The 22,442-nt window shown below is 48.3% G+C and overlaps 1 protein-coding gene across 10 annotated transcripts in view; it reads right to left on the reverse strand.

Annotated features, from left to right (window-relative positions):
• ADCK1 (aarF domain containing kinase 1) overlaps positions 1-22,442 on the reverse strand; it is a 130,680-nt gene that overhangs the window by 72,832 nt on the left and 35,406 nt on the right. For 9 of the 10 annotated variants that reach the window (XM_055288620.2, XM_055288622.2, XM_055288624.2 and 6 more), the window contains one exon: positions 2,978-3,181. The exons of the other annotated variant lie outside the window; for it this stretch is intronic. In XM_055288620.2, coding sequence (XP_055144595.1) covers positions 2,978-3,181 — 204 coding nt within the window. The remainder of the gene's footprint in view (positions 1-2,977; positions 3,182-22,442) is intronic. 10 annotated transcript variants of the gene reach the window in all.

Genomic DNA, 22,442 nt, shown 5'->3' on the forward strand with positions numbered 1-22,442 from the left:
CAGAAACGACCCCACCTCCCAGAAGCTGGGCTCCTCATTGCTTCCTGGAACCTGTCTTTCAGGACATAAGCCTAACATCCAAATAAAGGAGAAAAAAGTAAGCTTCTTTCTGGTAATACTAGCTGAGAAACTTCCAAGATACACACACAGACACACACAACTGCTTTTTTTCCTGCCAAACTGAAGCTGTTATGTAGGGGACGAATCACCAGCCTGGGAATTAGAGGACGTAAGGTCTCATCCCGTTGCTTGTCACCGGCCCTCCCTTAGCAATGTGGCCCCCAGCACACTCCCTGCCTGAGCCAATGCTATGCAAGGATGGTGCCCCTTCAAGTGCCCTCACCTCTGCACTGATGGTGCCAGCTGATGTGCAGAAATTCTGACTGATCCAGAAATGAATATGAACCGTGGGGTCCAGAAGTACTGCACCCTCAATCTTACCCCACACCAATGCTGGGAACACCCCACAGGGCCGGGCCCCACCTGCCTGCGACAGGGACGGGTCTGAGGACATAGTGACCTCTAACACTGCTGTTGACCATCCAAGCGCCTCTCTCACCACACCGCCACTCTACGGTCTGAGCTTTAGGAGCACTTATGGAATCTCTGAGCTCAAGGTAACCTCAAGCCTATCCGAGGACTGGGACCTAGGAAGGTGGTGAGGCATGACTGACAGCCTCTTTTAAGCCAGGGATGAAATGGAGCTTTCTGCAGAAGGTCTTGGGGCTGGCATGGAGCTGAGGATGAGTGGGGCCCACTCAAGCATCGTGGGGGCAAGACTGCTTCCTGAGAAGTGTCATGGGAGGGGCTGGAGGAGGCTGGAAATGCCAAGTGAGTGACATTACCCCGCCCTCACACCCTCACACACACCCACCCTTCTTCCCACATGGCCCCGCTCCCCTCCCTCCACCCACACACTGGGAAAGTGTGTCGCCAGGGAACAAATACCATCTTCCCAGGGGGAGGAGGAGGAAGAGGGCAGGGAAGACAGAGTGTGTGCCTGTGGGGCCCTGGTAAGAACCCAGAGGGCTCTGAAGAAGCTCCCCAGCTGTGAGGGACGCCCCTCAGAACCGTGACATGGACAGTAGCCCATTTTCTCAGGGGGCTAAAGAAGCATTGTGGGCCAGGAGCCACTGTGCTCAGGGCTAATCGGCACGGGGTGGAGGGGATTGGAGAAGGGGTCCTGAAGAGCAGGCGACCTCCTCCAACCACATTCTTTAGCCAGCTGAGTGGGCCACCATGACTGCTGACGCTCCAAACTTCCCTCACTGCACCCTGGCTTGGGGACAGCCACCGACCTGCCCTTGTCCCACCTCCCTCCCCAGCTCTCCAGACAAGTCGGCCTCCAAGGGTTAACCTGCTGCCTCCTGCTCCTTGTTTCTACCCCCAGAGAGCTTGCCACACACCAGCAATGATGCACTTCACACTGTTATTGCCGTGATTTATTTAGTTTTAATTTGGGGGTGAATCTCGTACTGTTAGAAGCTGGGAGCCAAGAGTCTTGGCAAGAGGCAAAGCCATGCATGGGCCAGCACTGTGCCAATTCAGTCCCCTCTGCCTGGGGTCCCTCTCTCCTGACCCCGCTCCTCCCAGCTTGCCACCTGCTCCCTGACTCCAGCCACAGTTCGGGTTTACCTTTCACTCAATGTCTCTCCCTTTGGAGGACATGTTCCTCAGTGGCAGAGGAGTCAGAGACGTTTCTATGCTCATCCCCTGTGTGATCCAAGCCCCGCTTCAGGCTAGGATATCACTGAGAAGTGGGACACCTTTGGATGGATGCTGCGTACCTGGGGCCAGCTCCACATTAAGGGACCAATAGTCAGGGCCAGCTCCCTGTAAAAAGGGAACCACCGGTCTTTATCAAACCTCTGCCCTACTCTTCCGGCCCTGCACCAAGTGGCCTAAGGACACTATTTCTAGTTCATCCATTGGCTCTTTAAGCAGACCCAGGACACTTGCTAGATACTGTTCCAGAGCTGTAAATACAGAGTAAAAGGACTGTCATGGTCTTCATCCTCAAAAACTATGACTTGCAGGGAAACCCTTAGACACAACTAATCAAGCCACAAGTTGCACAAGTGCCGGGAGCAAAGTTCTGCAGAGCCCAAAGGAGGGATAAGATCAGTCAAGAGAGGGTCACAGAAGACTTCCTAGAAGAGCTGGGGTTTGGACAGGAAACCCAGCACCTAGCACCCTGCCTGGGATTTGCTAGCTGGGTGGGCAGATAGGCAGATGGCCTAAAGTCAATTGACAAGTAGAGAATGAAGCAAAGACACCAGGCAGATGGTAGACCATGGCACAAGCACTGAGGACTAAGAGAACACAGCGAGTTTGAGACAGGTAGCACAATGGGACCAGAGAGTGGGGAAATAACAACCATAATAGTATAGAACAGCATTACTGTACAAATAATAGCTAACATTTGTTGAGCACTTGCTCTACATTAGGTACTATATTAAGCACCTTCTATTCATTATCCCATGTAATCTGCACAGCAACCTTATGTGGTGGGCTACAGGTAAGGAAAGTGAGGTGCCAAGATCAATCATTTGTGCAAGGTCCAAGCTCTTGGCTCTAGAGTCTAAACCACAGTGTCACTCTGCCCCACCAACTTATAGAGAGGTAGGTTGAAACCAGATGGGATGGGGCTTCAAAGCCCTGCTGAGGATAAAGCTTCAATAAGCCTTAAACCTTCAGTAAGTGACAGATATTATTAGGTTGAACCATATGAATCATATATAGGTTTCAGGTCAATAACAGTCTCATATGAACTATTCCATATGGTTGAACTGGTATGTTTCACTGAGGGCCACTGAGATTCCTTCTAACCTCTTTGATTTCAGCAGAGAGTGGCTGTGACATTTGGTTTTGTGTCACTGGTGCATCCCCAGCACCCTGGCTGAGACTGCAGGAATTCGGCCGGGGCCTTTTCTGAAGCATCCCAACTCAGGCCCATCCCCCCTGCAAAGGTGGGTACCTCCTTGCCCAGATCCTCTCGGATGACCTGGCGGATCTCTTGCATGCTGCTCTGTGGAGCCTGGCTGTGCAGTACCTTCAGCGTGCTGGTGTACTCCTCTGGCAACAGATAGTCCAGAGCCCCCAGGTGCTGGCCCACCTTGATGAAGGTGCCCCGGTTGGCACAGCAGAGCTCACAGAGACGCCTGGCAGAGCGAAGGTGCACCTGCAGGAAGACAGGCCAGGGCCAGAGAGGTGTAAGTGCAGACCATTCCCTACACCTTATTCCCTTCACCTTCCCGCTCTGCTTGAAAACCCTCGTTACCCCACAATGCCCAGGGCAGGTGCAGGCACATGCGGGCGGGCGTGCGCGCGCGTGCGCACACACACACACACACACACACACACACCCCTTCTCCCTTGGTGTCCAGCTTCCTGGTACACGGGGCAGTCAACTCCAACCTCATACGGAGGCCGCCCTTCAAACATGGCCCAGTGCTTCCTATCTTCTCCTTTTCATCAAAACTTACCTAGTCTGGGTCTCACTCCCTAGAAATAAGCATTCAAGGCTTTTAACCAAGTCTAACCTACTAATGATTCATTCAAGGGACACAGAGTTAAAGTATTTGCCACCCACTCCTCAGACATACCAATTATGCTTTGTTTGTTTAGATTGCTACGTTTTATAAAACATGGTCATATGTATGGTATCTTTTAACCTTCACAGCACCTCAGGGAAGCAAGTTTTGGTATCTTTAAAGAAGACAAACTCAGTCATTTTGTTGCTAAAGAAATCACTAGGCCGGGCGCGGTAGCTCATGCCTGTAATCCCAACACTTTGGGAGGCCGAGGCAGGTGGATCATGAGATCAGCAGTTCAAGACCAGCCTGGCCAAGATGGTGAAACCCCATCTCTACTAAAAATACAAAAAAAATTATCCAGGCATGGTGGCGGGCACCTGTAATCTCAGCTACTTGAGAGGCTGAGGCAGAGAATTGCTTTGAACCCAGGAGGCGGAGGTTGCAGTGAGCCGAGATCATACCACTGCACTCTAGCCTGGGCAACAGAGCGAGACTCCGTCTCAAAAAAAAAAACAAAAGAAAGAAATCACTAATAAATATCAAAGGAAGGTCTAGAAAACACTCCAAAATCTAGGGCTCTTTGGTGTAGCAAACTTTAGCAGGGGTCTCCTATTAACTGGAGGAGTCACTGTAGTGGGGGGTATGAGGCACATGGAGAAGGCATCTGGGCAGGTTGTCTAGGACAGAGTAGCCTTAATTCACATCCGGATGCTCACTGGTCCTTCCAGAGTTGGGAGGTGGCCCCATCTGCCCCCAGGCTGCGTATCCACAGTCATCCCCCCTGCCCAGCTGAGGGCCTTGGTACTATGAGGGTCCTACCTTCTAGGAGCTAAAGCCTCTGAGGCAGGATTGGGCCATGGGCACACACAGAAGACAAGGGACCCCAGTACCCTGTGGGGACCTGGTACCTGCCTTCTCCCAACTCAGTTAACCAAGAGAGTGAACTACGAGGATGGGCTTATACTCTTCAGTGCCGCGTAGGACACTTATGTAATTAACACATATTGGGGGCCATAAAATCATGCGAGGAGTTAAATAACAGTTGACAACAAAGGTGGAAGAAGCGTTCAAAGATCCTGTATAATTAGTTGCCAAGTGAACCACGCAGGAAATTTAGAAATTAAGAAGAGTTTTTTTTGTTTTTGTTTTTGTTTTAGCTCCCACATATAAGAGAGAACATGTGATATTGGAGGTAGAGGGTGGAAAAACAGATAACAAACCAGGCAGTATGGGTGGTGGGGAGGCAGAGGATGAAGAGAAGTGGATTAAAGGGTACAAACATAAAGTAAACTTGAAGGGATAAATTCAATGTTTGACAGCGGAGGAGAATGACTGTATTTAGAAAACTGTATTGTACTCAGGTGATAGCTACCCTAAATACCCTGACTTAATCACCACACATTATAAATGTGCAAGAATTTCCCGTGTACCCCATAAATTTGCACAATTTTTTTTGAGAAAGGGTCTCACTGAGTCTCCCAGAGTGGAGTACAGTGGCATAATCATGGCTCACAGTAGTCTCCATCTCCCAGGCTCAAGCAATCCACCCACCTCAGCCTCCCAAAGTGCTGGGATTACCGTCATGAGCCACCATGCCCAGATCGCTGCTGCTCAGAAGAGACTGCTGCAGCCCTGAACACCCTCAACCCAGCAGCCAGAAGGCCCATCTGCCCACCTCCCGACACAGCAGAGGGGATGCCTCAGACTCCAGGCACTAGCAGGCCATCCTTAGGCCCGCAGGGGTCTGTCTACTTCAAGCTTTGCTAGACTTTTTTGTTTGTTTGTTTTGTTTTGAGACACCCACGCTGGAGTGCACTGGTGCAGTCCCGGCTCACTGCAACCTCCATTTCCCAGATACAAGTGATTCTCCTACCTCAGCCTCCTGAGTAACTAATTACAGGCACGCACCACCACACCCGGATATATTTTGTATTTTTAGCAGAGATGAGGTTTCACCATGTTGGCAAGGCTGGTCTTGAACTCCTGATCTCAAGTAATCCACTCGCTTTGGCCTCCCAAAGTACTAGGATTATGTAATGAGTTTTAATCTGCCTCATATTAATTAAAAGCATTGTCATAGCCAGCTTGGTTTGGAGTTTGGGAGGGAGGCAGTGAATAGCTAATAAGATTAACTCAGTGTTGATTAGTTATTGATTAGGCCAGATGGAGTCAAAGCCCAAGGAGGGCAATCCTTTATCCACATCTAATGCCCCAAGAGCAGGGGCCCCAGGCCCCAAGCTAGGCAGAAAGGTATCAATATCAGACTGAATCCATGGGACTCCCCTTCAGAACTGGGCAATATCTCCAATGGGGCTGAGGGGTGCGTAAGCGACAGAAAGGAAAGAGACCATCAGACAGTCATACATACACACTCCACACACAGAGAGACAGGCAGACATGGAAAGAGAAGGCGACAGACCCCAAACTGACCTTTGATTAATTCTTTTAGTCAGAAACTTAAGCCCTAAAGGAATGAAACGTTAATAGTGGTATCTCTTGGCTGTGAAATTATAAGAGTACTTTTTTCTTCTATATAGGTTTTTCTGTATTTCCCAAATTTCTTTTTTCTGGACACAGAATCTTGCTCTGTCGCCCAGGCTGGAGTGCAGTGGCATGATCTCGGCTCACTGTAGCTCTGCCTCCAAGGTTCAAGTGATTCTCCTGCCTCAGCCTCCTGAGTAGCTGGGATTACAGGGGCCCGCCACCACATCTAGCTAATTTTTGTATTTTTAGTAGAGAAGGGGTTTCACCGTGTTGCCCAGGCTGGTATCGAACTCCTGAGTTCAAGTGATCCACCCCCCTTGGCCTCCCAAAGTGTTGGGATTACAGGCGTGAGCCACTACACCTGACTTGTATTTCCCAAATTTCTTATGAACAATAAATATTATGATAATAGGGGAAATTTTTTTATCATCCCTTTTCAGCATCTTCTGAAAATGGAAAGTCCAGCTGATTTTTTTTTCAGCTGTAAATGGACAAGATTCTGCCACGCAGACTGGACCAGCTTTGATTAGAGAGAATCCAGCATCTCTTTCCTAATTTGGCAGGGTACCATGTCACACATGTGTACTGTCCATCAGAAAAATGAAATTGTAACTCCTCATCCCCAAGAAATCAGGCCCACACTGTCCGTGAGCTCTCTTTTCTAGATGCTAATCTTTATGTTGTCATTTAGACAGCAAAGTAAAGCTCATCATGTCTTAGGGGAAAAAACGAGTTGCAGTTTGTAAACATATTAAAAGAGTTTAACCTCAGACTGAACCCCACCTTGACCACACATGGGATAGTTCTGTAGTTAAGAACACAGGACTTCAGAGTGTCTCAGGCTACATCCCAACTTCACCACATAGAAGCTGGTGGACTTGGGCAAGTTACATAACCTTTCCCTACTTCAGTCTCCTCATCTATAAAAGTAAGATAATAATAGTACCTACACCTCATAGGGCTGCTACGAAGATTAAATGAGGTGTCCATTTAGCCAAGGCTGGTGTTTCTGTACTTACTACAAGGGGATTGGGATTTGTTTCAATCACGTGTGGTAAGACACACAAACACAGAAACGATTACCATGAAAGCAGAAGCCTTTACTCACAAGTCTCTAGAAATAGATGGCATGATGGCATGCCATGCGCAGGCCACATGGGGAAAGAAGCACCAGAGTCAAAGGCAGAGGGGGAAAGCAGGAAAATGTGGACAAGAGTCTTTGCTGCTACTCCATGCGAAGGAAAGGTCAAAGCAGGGTAAACAGGATTAGGACTGGTTAGTTGGCATGGGAGCTTTTCCTAGTTGTCTACTACCTAATGATGGGGCAATTAGGGCAGGAGAATAGTAGTCCAGAGTACAAGAGCCTAATAAAGAAGGTGGTTGTGAGGTATGGGCTCTGAATTTTTTGATTTGCATATGAAAAGCACACTCCTGTGAGTGGGTGGCTCACGCCTGTAATCCCAGCACTTTGGGAGGTCAAAGCAGACAGATCATGAGGTCAGGAATTCGAGACCAGCCTGGCCAATATGGTGAAACTCTGTCTCTACTAAAAATACAAAAATTAGCCAGGCGTGGTGGCACGTGCCTGTATTCCCAGCTACTCGGGAAGCTGAGGCAGAAGAATCGCTTGAACCCAGGAGGCGGAGGTTGCAGTGAGCCAAGATCGCACCACTGCACTCCAGCCTGGGCAACAGAACAAGACTCTGTCTCAAAAAAAAAAAAAAAAGACCCAAATGTATGCTGCCTAAAAGAAATGCTCTTCAAATATAAAAACACAAATAGGTTAAATGTATTGAGTTGGTGCAAAAGTAATAGCTGTCTTCATTAAAAGTAATGGCAAAAACTGATTACTTTTGCACCAACCCAATAGAAGGATAAAAAAAGATATATCAGGCCAAGCACAGTGGCTCACACCTGTAATCCCAGCACTTTGGGAGGCCGAGGCAGGCAGATCACAAGGTCAGGAGATTGGGACCATCCTGGCTAACATGGTGAAACCCCGTCTCTACTAAAAATACAAAAAAAAATTAGCCAGGCATTGTGGCAGGCGCCTGTAGTCCCAGCCACTCAGGAGGCTGAGACAGGAGAATGGCGTGAACCTGGGAGGCGGAGCTTGCAGTGAGTAGATATCGCACCACTGCACTCCAGCCTGGGCGACAGAGAAAGACTCCATCTCAAAAAAAAAAAAAGATATATCATGCCAATGCTAATCAAAAGAAAGCTGCAACAGCTATATTTATAGCAGACAAAATTGATTTCAGAGAAAAGAATATTATCAGGGATAAAGAAAATCATTTCATAACAATAAAGGGATCAATCCATCAAGAGGACATACCATCCTAAACATTTATGCACCCAATAACACAGCTTCGAAATACATGAAGCAAAAAAACTAATGGAACTGCAAAGAGAAACAGAAAAATCCACATTATAGGCAGAGATTTCAATATCTTCGCAATACATGATACAGCAAATAGAAAATGAGTAAGGATATAAAAGACTTGAACACTATCAACCAGTCTGAACTGGAATTTATAGAACACTCTGTCCAACAACAGCAGAATATACATTATTTTCAAGTATAAAAGGAACATTTGCCAAGAGAGACCATATTCTTTTTGTTTTTTGAGACAAGGTTTTACTGTGTCTCCTAGGCTGAAGTATAGTGACACCATCATTGTCTACTGCAGCCTTGAACTCTTGGCCTCAAGGGATTTTCCTGTTTTCGCCTCCCCAGTAGCTGAGACTACAGGCACACACCACCCAGGTAGTTTTTTAAAATTTTTTGTTGAGTCAGGGTCTCACTATGTTGCCCAGGCTGGTCTCAATCTCCTGGCCTCAAATGATCCTTCTGCCTCAGCCTTCCAAAGCACTGGGATTACGGGCATGAGCCACCACATGCAGCTGACAGACCACATTCTGAGTCATAAAGCAGATCTCAGTAAATTTAAAAGGATCAAAATATATAAAATATTTTCACTGACCACAATGGAACCAAAGTATAAATCAATAACCACAAAATCTCTGGAAAATTCCCAAATATTTGAAAACCAAGGCCGCGCTCAGTGGCTCATGCCTGTAATCCTAGCACTTAGGGAGGCTGAGGTGGATGGATCACTTGAGGCCAGGAGTTCAAGACCAGCCTGGGCAACATAATGAGAGCCCATCTTTACAAAAAATAAAAATGAAGAAAAATTAGCCAGGCATGGTGGCATACGCCTGTGGTCCCAGCTACTTGAGTGGCTGAAAGGTGGGAATACTGCTTGAGCCCAGGAGGTCAAGTTTGCAGTGAGCCATCATCATGTCACTGCACTCCAGCCTCGGCAACAAAGTGAGACTCTATCTCAAAAAAAAGAAAGAAAACTAAATAACACAGTTCTAAAGAACTCATAGGGCAAAGAAGAATCAAAGGTAAATTAGAGAGTACCAGTTGGCCAGGCAAGGTGGCTCACGTCTATAATCCCAACATGGAAGGCCAAGGCGGGAGGATTGCTTGAGGCCAAGAGTTCAAGACTAGCCTAAGCAACATAGAGAGACCCTGTCTCTGCAAAAAATTTAAAAATTGCTGGGCATGGTGGCATATGCCTTTGGTCCCAGTTACTCAGGAGCCAGAGATGAGAGTATCCCCTGAGACAAGGAGTTTGAGGCTGCAGTGAGCCATAATTATGCCACTGCGGCCGGGCGCGGTGGCTCACGCCTGTAATCCCAGCACTTTGGGAGTCCGAGATGGACAGATCACGAGGTCAGGAGATCAAGACCATCCTGGCTAACATGGTGAAACGCCGTCGCTACTAAAAATACAAAAAGAAATTAGCCGGGCGCGGTGGCAGGCGCCTGTAGTCCCAGCTACTCGGGACGCTGAGGCAGGAGAATGACGTGAACCCGGGAGGCGGAGCTTGCAGTGAACCGAGATCATGCCACTGCACTCCAGCCTGGGCGACAGAGTGAGACTCTGTCTCAAAAAAAAAAAAAAAAAAAAAAAATTGCGCCACTGCACCCCAGCCTGGGCAATAGAGTAAGATACTGTCTCAAAAAAAATAAAAATAAATAAAGGCACAGTGACTCACGCCTTTGTAATCCCAGCACTTTTGGAGGCTGAGGTGAGAGGATCACCTGATGTCAGGAGTTTGAGACCATCCTGGCCAACACGGCGAAACCCTATCTCTATTAAAAATAAGAACATTAGCCAGGCATGGTGGCACATGCCAATAATCCCAGCTACTAGGGAGGCTGAGACAGGAGAATTATTTGAACCCAGGAGGTGGAGGCTACAGTGACCCGAGATCGTGCCACTGTACTCCAGTCTGGGCCACATAGCAAAACTCCATCTTAAATAAATAAATAAATAAAATGCGTGAAGTCTTTCACACCATTATCTCACCTGACCCAGGTAAGAGCCCTTGAGATAGGTACTATCATTCTCCTCATTGCACAGATGCAAGAACTTGGGCTCCAAAAAGTTAGAGGTCTTACCAAGGTTACTCAGCCAGTGAATAGCAGATTCGGGGTTTGAAACATTGCCTTCTAATTGCAAAACATCTCTTTCTCTACACTCTGCTGCCCCTCCACACTGTTACATATTCCTTTTAAGTTAGAAGAAAAACATCCAGGCTGGGTGCGATGGCTCATGCCTGTAATCCGAGCAGTTTGGGAGGCCAAGATAGGAGGACTGCTTGAGGCCAGGAGTTCGAGACCAGCCTGGTCAGCATAACGAGACCCCATCTCTATTTATTTTAAAAAATTTTTTAAAGAAGAAGAAAAACATCCTGGTGGCTACTACCCACTATGGGGCCCTCAGTGTTGCCCCCCCGCCCCCGGTTCCTCACAACACCCACCCACCCTGGTCCCCAGCTGAGCCCCAGCTAAGTCTCAGGGTTAGCCCACACGGCCACCATGGCTCTGGCCACGTCTGGGCTCCTGGGAGCTGTTCCAATAAGACAGAAAACAAACTCTGAGATTAGGAACAAATTCATGAACACAGGGGGATCTGGAAGGCCTCATTGTAGAAACAGATTGGGAATCATCGGGAGAAGGAAGCCAGGGAAGCCCCAGAAGCATGAGGTCTCTGACAGCAACTGGGCCACACTAGAGGACTGTGCAGCCCAACAAGGCAGGGCCAGGAAGGGCAGCACACTGGCCACAGTGGGAAAAGGGAAACAATTTTCAACGATAACCCTTCAAAGGTCCTCACTGCCTCACTGGCCCTGGTATGAAGCGGGTTTTTTATGGGGCTTTTTGTTCGTTTGAGACAGTCTCACTCCATCACCCAGTCTGGAGGGCAGTGACAGGATCTCAGTTCACTGCAACCTCCACCTCCTGGGTTCAAGCAATTCTCTTGCCTCAGTCTTCCGTGTAGCTGGGACTACAGGCGCCTGCCCCAGGCCCAGCTAATTTTTGTATTTTTAGTAAAGACGGGGTTTCGCCATGTTGGCCAGGCTGATCTCAAATGCCTGACCTCAAGTGATCCACCTGCCTCAGCCTCCCAAAGTGCTGGGATTACAGGTGTGGGCCACAGCGCCCGGCCTGGTATGAAGTTTAAACTCCTGACAGACCCACACAATGCAGCCCAGCTGTCCTGCAGCCTCATCTCTTACACTCCCCACCTCACTCCCTACCCTCCAACCACAGTGACCAGCTCTCTCCTGTGCCATCCTCTGCCCCCAGGCCTTTACATAGTATCTCCATAATCTCACCACACCACTCTCCTTTTCACCTGCCAAAAATCCTCTCAGCCTGGACCCAAGCCTGCCTCCCTTCACCTCCTCCTAGTCCTGACCTGACCCATTCTCCATGCCACGGCTCTCCCCTCTCACAAGTGACGTTACTGCCTTCCACAATCCCAGGATGAAGGGCAGAGTAAGGAGCTCCTTTCCCCCAGTGTGGCTCAAAATCCTCCGTTTGTCTGAGCCTCTCTTGGAGAAGACGGGGCTTCTGCCCATGTGGCAGCTCCATGGATATGATCAGCGTCTCTGCTTCGGGTCCACAGAAGAAAAAGCAGGGGAGCAACCCTAGACATGGCCAGGTTGCAGCCAAGTGAGCCTGGGACCCAATGAGAGACCCAGAGCAACAGAGCTTTCCAATGTCAAGGACAATGACTTGACCATTCCCCAGTGGGAAGGCCTCCTTCCCACCAGCCCCCACTCCACCCTTTCTCAGCAGAGATCAGCTGGGCAGACCACAAGAGGATCTCTGTTGGAGGATCCAGAACAGGGGCTTTTCCCAAAAACCAGTCAGGATGTGGAATCACACATGATTCACTCAACGAGATCCACCTGCCCATCACGAGACACCCAGAGAGCCCTCCACACTCCTGTCTTGAATCATGCAAGGGTCAGCTCAAAGCCCCATCACACCAGGCCTGGCTTCCAGGACAGTCATGGACTCCCACTGCTTCTCAAGGCTTCCCTGGGTCCCCCTCAGGGTCACCCAAAGGGAACTGTTACCTAGGGTCCTGCATGGCTGGATTTAGATGGGGAGAAGACCATAGCATAGCTTTGGGTCTAGGCTCTGACTAGGCCCTGCTTTCTAAGCCTACAGGAGAGGCAGCTGTGAGAAGACGGGGGTGGCACCAGCTGGCTATTGAGGTCGTCTAAGAACGAGGTTCAGGGTAGGTGGGAGAAGATACACTGGCTTAGGGGAGCACAGATGGTCGGAAGGAGATATTATAGTGATGTTCCGGTCAGAGGAGCAACTAAGCAAAATGGTCAAGAGAGGCCCCATGTGGCAGCTGGTCCTTGGGGAACCACAGCCAAGCCTCCAGGGCTGCATCACACACCCAAATCAAAATGAACTTCTGGAGAGTGTGAAGTACGATAGCAAAAGCTGCAAGCTGCCCCAGAGCCGCAGGTAGTTACAGATCCAGCACCATCTCACACCTGGTTATTGGTACTGTGGGACTTTTCATTATGAAATTACAAATTCCAGGAGCACTTCAAACCCAAATGATTCCAGAGCAAACCATGGAAAAGAAAGAGAAGCAGGTATTTCTGAGGGGCAACTCTGAGGGATACTGCAGAGGGAGCAGGGGACGATTTTGTGTCTGTGTCCACCAAGAATCTAGAAAGACAATGCAATTTAAAAAGAAACATTTTGGCCGGGTGCAGTGGCTCATGCCTGTAATCCCAGCACTTTGAGAGGCCGAGGTGGGCAGATCACTTGAGGCCAGGAGTTCGAGACCAACCTGGCCAACATGGTGAAACCCCATCTCTACTAAAAATACAAAAATTAGCCAGGTATGGTGATGCATGTGCCTGTAGTCCCAGCTACTCAGGAGGCTGAGGCAGGAAAACTGCTTGAACCCGGGAGATGGAGATTGCAGGGAGCTGAGATTGTGCCACTGCACTCCAGCCTAGGTGACAGAGCAAGACCCAGTCTCAACAAAAAGGAAGAAAAAAAAGGAATATTTTAATTGAGCTACTATCATGGATTAAGTATTTACTATGTGTTAGGCCCTACTCTGAACCCTTTATACATGTATTTTCTCATTTAATTCCATAACCATCCTATATGGTAGGCATAATTATTATCCTCTCTTTTAAAGATGAAGTTAAGGCTCAGAAAGGTTAAATGGCTTGACTAAGGCCACACAGTTTATTAGTGGCAGAGCTGGGATCTGAATCCCGGCAGTCTAACTCCAAGACCATAATGAAATACCTCTTAGAATATCAGTATACTTCAGAAGAAAAAGTTTTGAATCAAGATTCAAGGGACCTGGATTCTGGGACAATTCTGCCAATTACTGCCCCTACTTATGCAATCCTGAACAAATCATCTCAGCTTCTTGGGCCTCAGCTCATCTGTAAATTGAGAAGTTGAGCAGAGTCAGGAATAGGAAGTGAGTACATATGTGCCTCACCTCTGTTACTGTGCCTGTGGCACACATCAGACATCACTAATCAACCACAGCACGCACTCGGTGAGTCCAGGTGACGACTTGCCTATTCTCCAACCTGCACTCAGACAACCACTACTAATCAACTGGAGTTTGCAAATGAAATGTCTTTGCTTTCCCAGAGCTAGATGTTTCTAAGGTGTCTTCTGACTCTTAAAAACCTATAACTGTTACTGGGGTTCTAAAGACAAAATTTTAATTCTAGCCCCAACTCCAAGTAGATTGTTGTCTCTATGCCTCAGTTTTCCTTCTGCAAGATGGACAGTCTGTCACACCATCATCTATGTGGTCAGCTCCACTTTCTCCCCTGTCCCAATGAACTACACTCCAGGGCAATGCCCAATCTGAGTTACACAGACCAAGTCTGTTCTTGGTGGACCTGACAGGGCCTGCTCCCCACACTGCCTCTCTAAGGGAGTCCAACAGAGGGGAGAGCTAAGACCAACACCACTGACATGACAGGATGAAGGGACACCAGTTCCTTTGCATTAAGCACTGTTTCCAGAAGTTTCTAGTCAAAATAAGAATATTCCCTAGAGATGGTAACATAAGAAATTATGATCAGGCCAGGCGCGGTGGCTCACGTCTGTAATCCCAGCACTTTGGGAGGTCGAGATGGGTGGAACACGTGGTCAGGAGATCAAGATCATTCTGGCCAACATGGTGAAACCCTGTCCCTAGTAAAATACAAAAATAATTAGCTGGGCATAGTGGTGTGCGCCTGTAGTCCCAGCTACTTGGGAGGTTGAAGCACAAGAATTGCTTGAACCCAACTGCTTGAACCTCCAGGCAGAGGTTGCAGTAAGCCAAGATCACACCACTGCACTCCAGCCTGAGCAACAGAGTGAGACTGCGTCTCCAAAAAAAAACAAAAGAAAGAAAGAAAGAAATTATGATCAGTCATTGACATCCTGGCAAGAGTTTCTTTACCTGTCTCTTTCCAGCCAGAGCAACTAACCTAGAGCAGATTTCTATGAAATGGAACAGTTTCCAAATGTAAGTTCTATTTCAGAGAAGCCCATCCTAAAAGGAAGGTGGCAGATAGGGGTATCTGGAGAGGGCAGTTGCTAGTGGCTAAGAAAGCTTAATGAATAAAACATACAACACAGCTGCCAAGGATACTTGCATTTTAATAAAGAACTGAGTTCAAGCCAAAGGAATTACTTTCTAATGGTGGAATTACAAGCATCAATAATGATTTAGGGAAGAATTAAGCAAAGAAAGTTGTTCCAGCATCCCTGAAATCCCAACAAATGAGCTGATGTGACTGTGCAAGCCCTCAGCAAACAGCAAATGAGCTGCAAATTTAAGGGATTAATAATATTATTACTGGCAACTTGTGACTCCGCCTGCCAGTGAGCGAGCCTGCCACCACAGAGACAAACCCAGATGCCCACAGGGGCCCAGGACACGTACTCTTTGGTCTGGAAAGCATCCATTTGGGAACCCAGTTGCCAGAAAAGCTGAAGAGAACCCTTCCCTCCATCTGCCCCTTAATCATACACACTGAGAAGATGCATAATTAATTTGTTCTCAACAGTTGTTCAGCGGCTAGAAGAGTGAGGGCATCTCTGGAATGGCAATTATAGTCAAGAAAAACAAGTGTTAGGCCGCGAGCAGAATGCAGCAGCCAGCCTGCTTCCCGTCCCCACTATGCTTGCTCAGGCCACAGGCCTGAATGTGGGACAGGAGTCTTTTTCATTTCCTCATAGCCTGGGGCTCTTGGGGGCTGGTGGAAAAGAACAGAAAACAAAACTCTGGTCAGACAAGGTTACTCACGCCTGTGATCCCAGCATTTTGAGAGTCTGAGATGGGAGAATCACTTGAAGCCAGGAGTCTGAGACCAGCCTGGGCAACTTAGTAAGACCCCATGTCTACAAAAAAAAATTTTTTAATTAGTTAGGAGTAGTGGCACACACCTGTGATCCCAGCTACTCAGGAGGCTGAGGCAGGAGAATCACTTGAACCCAGGAGGTGGAGGCTGCAGTGAGCCATGTTTCAGCCACGGCATTCCAGCCTGGATGACAGAAAAAGACCTAGTCTTAAAAAAAAAAAAAAAAAAAGAAAGAAAAGAAAAGAAAAAGAAAAAATACCCTAGGCCAGGCACAGTGGCTCACACCTGTAATCCCAGCACTTTGGGAGGCCAAGGCAGGTAGATCACTTGAGGTCAGGAGTTCAAGACAAGCCTGGCCAACATGATGAAACCTGTGTCTACTAAAAATACAAAAATTAGCTGGGCATGGTGGTGCATGCCTGTAATCCCAGCTGCTCTGGAGGCTGAGGCAGGAGATTTGCTTGAACCCAGGAGACGGAGATTGCAAGATCATGCCACTGCACTCCAGCCTGGGTGACAGAGTGAGACTCCATCACAAAAAAAAAAAAATTAGAAAGGAAGGGAGGGAGGGAGGGAGGGAGGGAGGAAGGAAGGAAGGAAGGAAGGAAGGAAGGAAGGAAGGAAGGAAGGAAGGAAGGAAATACCCTGAAAGATACAGGGAAGAAGGCCTCACTCTAATCTCAGAGAGACAGCTAAAATAGGCACAAAGCTCAGGGACAATGTGAAGACCAACAGGCAGCACATTTGGGGACAAGTGAATACACATAGAAATTAGATGAAATTAAAGAACTAGCGGCCGGGCGCGGTGGCTCACACTTGTAATGCCAGCACTTTGGGAGGCCGAGGCAGGCGGATCACGAGGTCAGGAGATCGAGACCACAGTGAAACCCCATCTCTACTAAAAATACAAAAAATTGGCTGGGCGTGGTGGTGGGCAGCTGTAGTCCCAGCTACTCGGAGAGGCTGAGGCAGGAGAATGGCATGAACCCGGGAGGCGGAGCTTGCAGTGAGCCAAGATTGCGCCACTGCACTCCAGCCTGGGCGACAGAGCAAGACTACGTCTCAAAAAAAAAAAAGAACTCCTGTTAATATCATTAGCTGAGATAATCACATGATAACTTAGAAAAATATCAGTTTTTAGAGATGCACACTGAAATTACAGGTGAAATGCCATGATTTCTATAATTTGCTTAAATTTGTCAGCAAAAAAATAATAATAATGATGAAAGAATTATGGCAAATTTTTTGTTTGTTTGCGTGTCATGTTTGATTGTTTTACAGAGACAGGATCTCACTCAGTCACCCAGACTGGGGTACAATGGTGCCATCATAGCTCTCTGCAGCCTCGAACTCCTGGGCTTAGGCAATCTTCCTACCTCAGCCTCCCAAGTAGCTGGGACTACAGCTGGTCTAGAACCCCAGGCCTCAAGTGATACTCCTGCCTCAGCCTCCTAAAGTGCTGGGATTACAGGCATGAGCCACAATGCCTGGCCTGGCAAATTTTTTTTTTTTTTTTTTTTTTTTTGAGAGAGTGTCACTCTGTCACTCAGGCTGGAGTGCAGTGGTGTGATCTCAGCTCAATGCAATCTCCGTCTCCCAAGTTCAAGCTATTCTCCTGCCTCAGCCTCCCAAGTAACTGGGATTACAGGCCCACACCCACCCTGGATAATTTTTTTTTTTTTTTTGTATTTTTAGTAGAGATGGGGTTTCACCATGTTGTCCAGGTTGGTCTTGAACTCCTGACCTCAAGTGACACACCCGCCTCAGCCTCCCAACCAAAGTGCTGGGATTACAGGCCTGAACCACTAAGCCTGGCCTGGCAAATTTTAGATCTAGGTGCCAGGTATAGGGATTCAGCCTATTATTCTCCACACTTTTTAATTACATTTGAAATTTTTTATATAGAGTTGTTTTTCCCCTAAAGATCCAATAGCAGATTCCAGCCTGCTGTTCCTAACTCTTCACTGTGGCCCAGGAGGCCCTGTGTTCTTGACCTGAGCTCCCAGTGTTCCTTCAGGCCAGTGGTCCATACAGCATGGGGTTCTGTGCCAGTCTCTCTCGTCTCATTTTGTACCACATGCCCTATCGTTCACTCTAGTCTATCACTCGGGTCTCCCTCCATGTCCTTCAGTGAGCCAAGCTCATTGCTGCATCGGGGCTTTTAGGCTTGCAGTTTCCCTCTCCAGGGCTGGCTTCAAGGGCATGCAGCTGCCCTGCACTTAGGAAGGCCTGCGCGTGTGGTTTAATGCCCTGCAGTCACTGTGGAAGTCGGAATAATGCCCCTGCCACCTGAGAGGTACATGTCCAGCTCCCTGGAATCTATGAATGTGTTACCTTACATGGCACAGGGAATGAAGATTGCAGAAGAAATGAAGGCTTCTTTCTTTCCCCTTCCTTCCTTCCTTCCTTCCTCCCTCCCTCGCTCCCTCTTCCCTCCCCTCTCCTCCCCTCCCTTCCCCTTCCCTTCCCTCCCTCCCTCCCTGCCGCCCTTCTTTCTTTTAGATTGAGTCTCACTCTGTCACCCAGGCTGGACTGCAATGGCACCATCTCAGCTCACTGCCACCTCCCCCTCCCTGGTTCAAGCTATTCTCGTGCTTCAGCCTCCCAAGTAGCTGGGACTTCAGGCGCACACCACCATGCTTGGCTAATTTTTGTATTTTTAGTAGAAACGGGGTTTCACCGTGTGGTCCAGGCTGGTCTTGAACACCTGACCTCAAGTGAACCATTCCCCTCAACCTCCCAAAGTGCTGGGATTACAGGTGTGAGCCACCACACACAGCCAGTTTAACTTCTTAATCTGCTGACCTTGACAGTGAGATTATCCAGAATTACTCGGATTGGCCCGGTGTAATCACCATGGCTTTTATAAGTGGCAGAGAAAAGCAGAAGGGAGCCAGGGAGATGTGAGGGGGAGAAGGACTTAGCCAGATGTCGCAGGCTTTGAAGATGGAGGAATGGGACCATGAGCCAAGGAATGTGGACAGCCTTTACAAGATGGAAAGAAAAAAAAAAAGGAAAAGAATTCTCCCCTAGAGCCTCCAGAAGAATCGCAGCTCTGCTGACACCTTAATTTTCTCCCAGTGGAACTGTTCCAGACTTCCGACCTCCAGAACTATAAGAGAATGAATGTATAGTTTGAAGCCACTATGTTTGTGAACATTTGTTAGAGCAGTCACAGGAAACTAATACAGTCATAGAAAGCTACTATATTAGTAGCTGCCACCTCCACCTCCCTGGTTCAAACTATTCTTGAACTTGAAACTTTTGAATTTGTGTTTTGGAAGTGAAGTCTGATGGGACAAAGGAAGGTGTGCCAGGAGATTCAGCTCCACACAGTCCCACCTCCTTGGCTGACCATTCCCTGCCCCCAGTACCCCAGCTCCTCCCCACCTCCTACTTCTTTTTTTTTTTTTTTTTTTTTTGAGACAGGGTCTCACTCTGTCCCCCAGGCTGGAGTGCAGTGGTGCAATCTCAGCTCACTGCAGCCTCGACTTCCCGGGTTCAAGCGATTCTCCTGCCTCAGCCTCCCGAGTAGCTGAGGAGGCGCGTGCTACCACACCTGGCTAATTTTTGTATTTTTAGTTTCACCATGTTGCCCAAGCTGGTCTCAAACTCCTGATCTCAGGTTATCCACCTGCATCGGCCTCCCAGAGTGCTGGGATTACAGGCCAGCCACCACATCAGGCCCCACCTCCCTACTTCTACCTGCCATCACTGCTGCTCTCTGCAACCAGTGCACCGGGAAAGGGAGGCCTGCATTGTGCATTGCTCTCCATCCATGCAGGTAGCCTTGACACAGGTATGGGGAGGGCTGGGGTCACACAGGTGCCACGTGTTATCCAGCCCCATCCTGAACTAGAACAGCCACAGCAAGCTGAGCACACAGCTTGGCAGGCACCTCTCACCCACCCCCATCCAGATCCTGAGCACGCCCCAGCACACAGCTTGCCATTTCCCGGGACCTGCCCATCCTTTGAAGGTTGGGGCAGCAGGGCCATGGGAAGAGAGGCTTCCCCACGCCCAGCCAGGGCCCAGCATTTTCATTTTGCACTAGTCCCCGTAATCACATGGCCAGCCCTGCCTCTTCCTCTAACAGTCTCCCCGCAGCCCTTCACTTGTTAGTTCTTTGATCACTCTTCAGTTTCAGCTGAAAAACATCATGTGAGAGAGCCCTTCCCAGCCTCTCCCTCAGCCCCTCTTTATCCCATGACTACATTTTATCTCCTTTAGGGCACTCAGCAAGAGCTGAAATGACCTTGTTTACTTAGCCCCACATTGATTTCCTGAAAAGTGTACACTGAGACCACTGTGTGTGTGGCAAGCACTGTTCTTAGTGCTGCAGACACAGCAGCAAGCAATACAAACAAGTCCCCTGTCCTCCTGGAGCGGATGTGCTTTTGAGTCCCATCATTGTGAATTACCTCTTGTCCTCCCAAGAACAGACCATTGTACACCCAGCACCCCACACAGTGCCTGGAACATAGTAGGCATTCAATAAATATCACTGAACAATTGGCAGGATGAATAGTGGCTTAGATACTCTGCACTGTGACCAGTCACGGCAGAGAGACATCCCCCTTCATCCTATAACGTGTTGGGGGTTAGGGGATAAAGATCTTTTCCATAAGCAAAAAACTGGAGTAGGGGCAGGTGCAGTGGCTCACAAGTGTAATCCCAGCAGTTTGGTAGGCCAAAGCAGGTGGATAGCTTGAGCCCAGGAGTTCGAGACCAGCCTAGACAACATGGTGAAACCCCATCTTTACTACAAATACAAAAAGTTAGCCGGGCATAGCAGCAAGTGCCTGTATTCCCAGGTACCTGGGAGGCTGAAGTGGGAGAATCACCTGAGCCTGGGAAGTCCAGGCTGCAGTGAGCCATGATTGCACCACTGCACTCCAGCCTGAGTAACAAGAGTGACACCCTGTCTCAAAAATAATAATAATAGATTGGGGGGAAGAGAAGCTTAAAGACAGATTGGGGCTGTGGGAGGGACAGCACCCCAGTTCCTGAACCACCTTGCCTTAAATTAGCTTCACATATGTCTTGCTGTTATCAGTCAACAGTTTATTTGTATATTTAAGTGAAGTTATTCAGCTAATTGGACATATGTCTCACGGTTCTACAAGGAAAAGTCTATTAAAAAGTCTTGCTGTAACAGGCAAGGCTTTGAGGGTAGTTTTATTCAGGGACAGGAAGAGAGCTGAGTGGATTTTAATTTGGTAGAAAATAGCTGCTTAGGGCCAAGACAGTGAGAAGTGGGAAATCAAGAACAGGCTATTAGATTATTACTGCTGTTAACAAGCATCTCGATCACCCTTACAGCTGCGGAGTGCCTTCCGTCAATTTTATTAGTTATATTACGGCCTTCCATCTAGCCCTGCTATTCCAGCAATTCCCATTTTGGAGCTGTGGCCACTGAGGCAAGAGAAACACATCTCATCCAAGCCAGTATGAGTCTGTCCTCACAGCACCTGCAGCCTAACTTTGTCAACATGTTAATGCATGGGAATTTTCTGAGTCCAAGATGAACAGCCCAAAGGGTTTCAGGAGAAATTGCAGAGGGCTGAGGGGATGGGAGAGAGGTGGAGAAAAAAACACTGATGTCTCGAGGCTTGACAGATGCCTCTGACGCCCTGATACAACACGGAACCCCATGCTGTATGGACCACTGGCCTGGAGGAACCCTGGGAGCTCATCTAGTCCAGATTAGTGAGCCAGGGAGTAGAGTGGTTATAGGCACAGCCTGAGGAGCTGCACCATTTGGCATTAAATCTAAGTTCCTGTAGTGGGTTGAATGGTGGCCCCCAAAACAATATGTCCATGTCCTAACCCCTGGAATCTGTGACTGTAACCTTATTCAGAAAAAAGGGTCTTTGCAGATATAATTAAGAATTTTTCAGATGAAGCTGGGCATGGTGGCTCACGCCTATAATCTCAGTACTTTGGTAGGCCAAGGCAGGCAGATCATTTGAGCCCAGGAGTTGAAGACTAGCCTGGCCAACACAGCGAAACCCTGTCTCTACCAAAAAATACAAAAATTAGCCAGGCATGGTGATGCATGCCTGTAATCCCAACTACTCGGGAGGCTGAGGCAGGAGAATCACTTGAACCCAGGAGGCAGAAGAGATTGTACCAGTCTACTCCGGCCTAGGCAACAGAGCCAGACTATCTCAAAAAAATAAATAAATAATAATAATAATTTTTAAGATGAGATCATCCTGGATTGCCCAGGTGGACCCTAAATCCAATAAGGACAGTTGTCCTTATTAAAAACAAGAGGTAGGCCAGGTGCGGCGGCTCACTTTGTGAGGCCGAGGCAGGCAGATCACAAGGTCAAGAGTTCGAGACCAGCCTGACCAACATGGTGAAACCCCCGTCTCTAATAAAAATACAAAAAATTAGTTGATTCTCCTGTAGTCGGACAAGGTGGCAGGCACCTGTAATCCCAGCTACTCGGGAGGCTGAGGCAGGGGAATCGCTTAAACCCGGGGGTCAGAGGTTGCAGTGAGCCAAGATCACACGGTTGCATTCCAGTCTAGATGACAGAGCAAGACTCCGTCTCAAAAAAAAAAAAAAAAAAAAGAGAGAAGGTAGAGGAGCTGGAGGCAGAGATTGCAGTGATGCAGCTGCAGGAATGCCTGGTGCCACCAGAAAAGGCAAGGAAGGGTTCTTCCCTAGAATGCTTCCCACCAGCAGC

This window comes from Symphalangus syndactylus, chromosome 8, assembly GCF_028878055.3.
Source record: "Symphalangus syndactylus isolate Jambi chromosome 8, NHGRI_mSymSyn1-v2.1_pri, whole genome shotgun sequence".
Lineage (NCBI taxonomy): Eukaryota > Metazoa > Chordata > Mammalia > Primates > Hylobatidae > Symphalangus > Symphalangus syndactylus.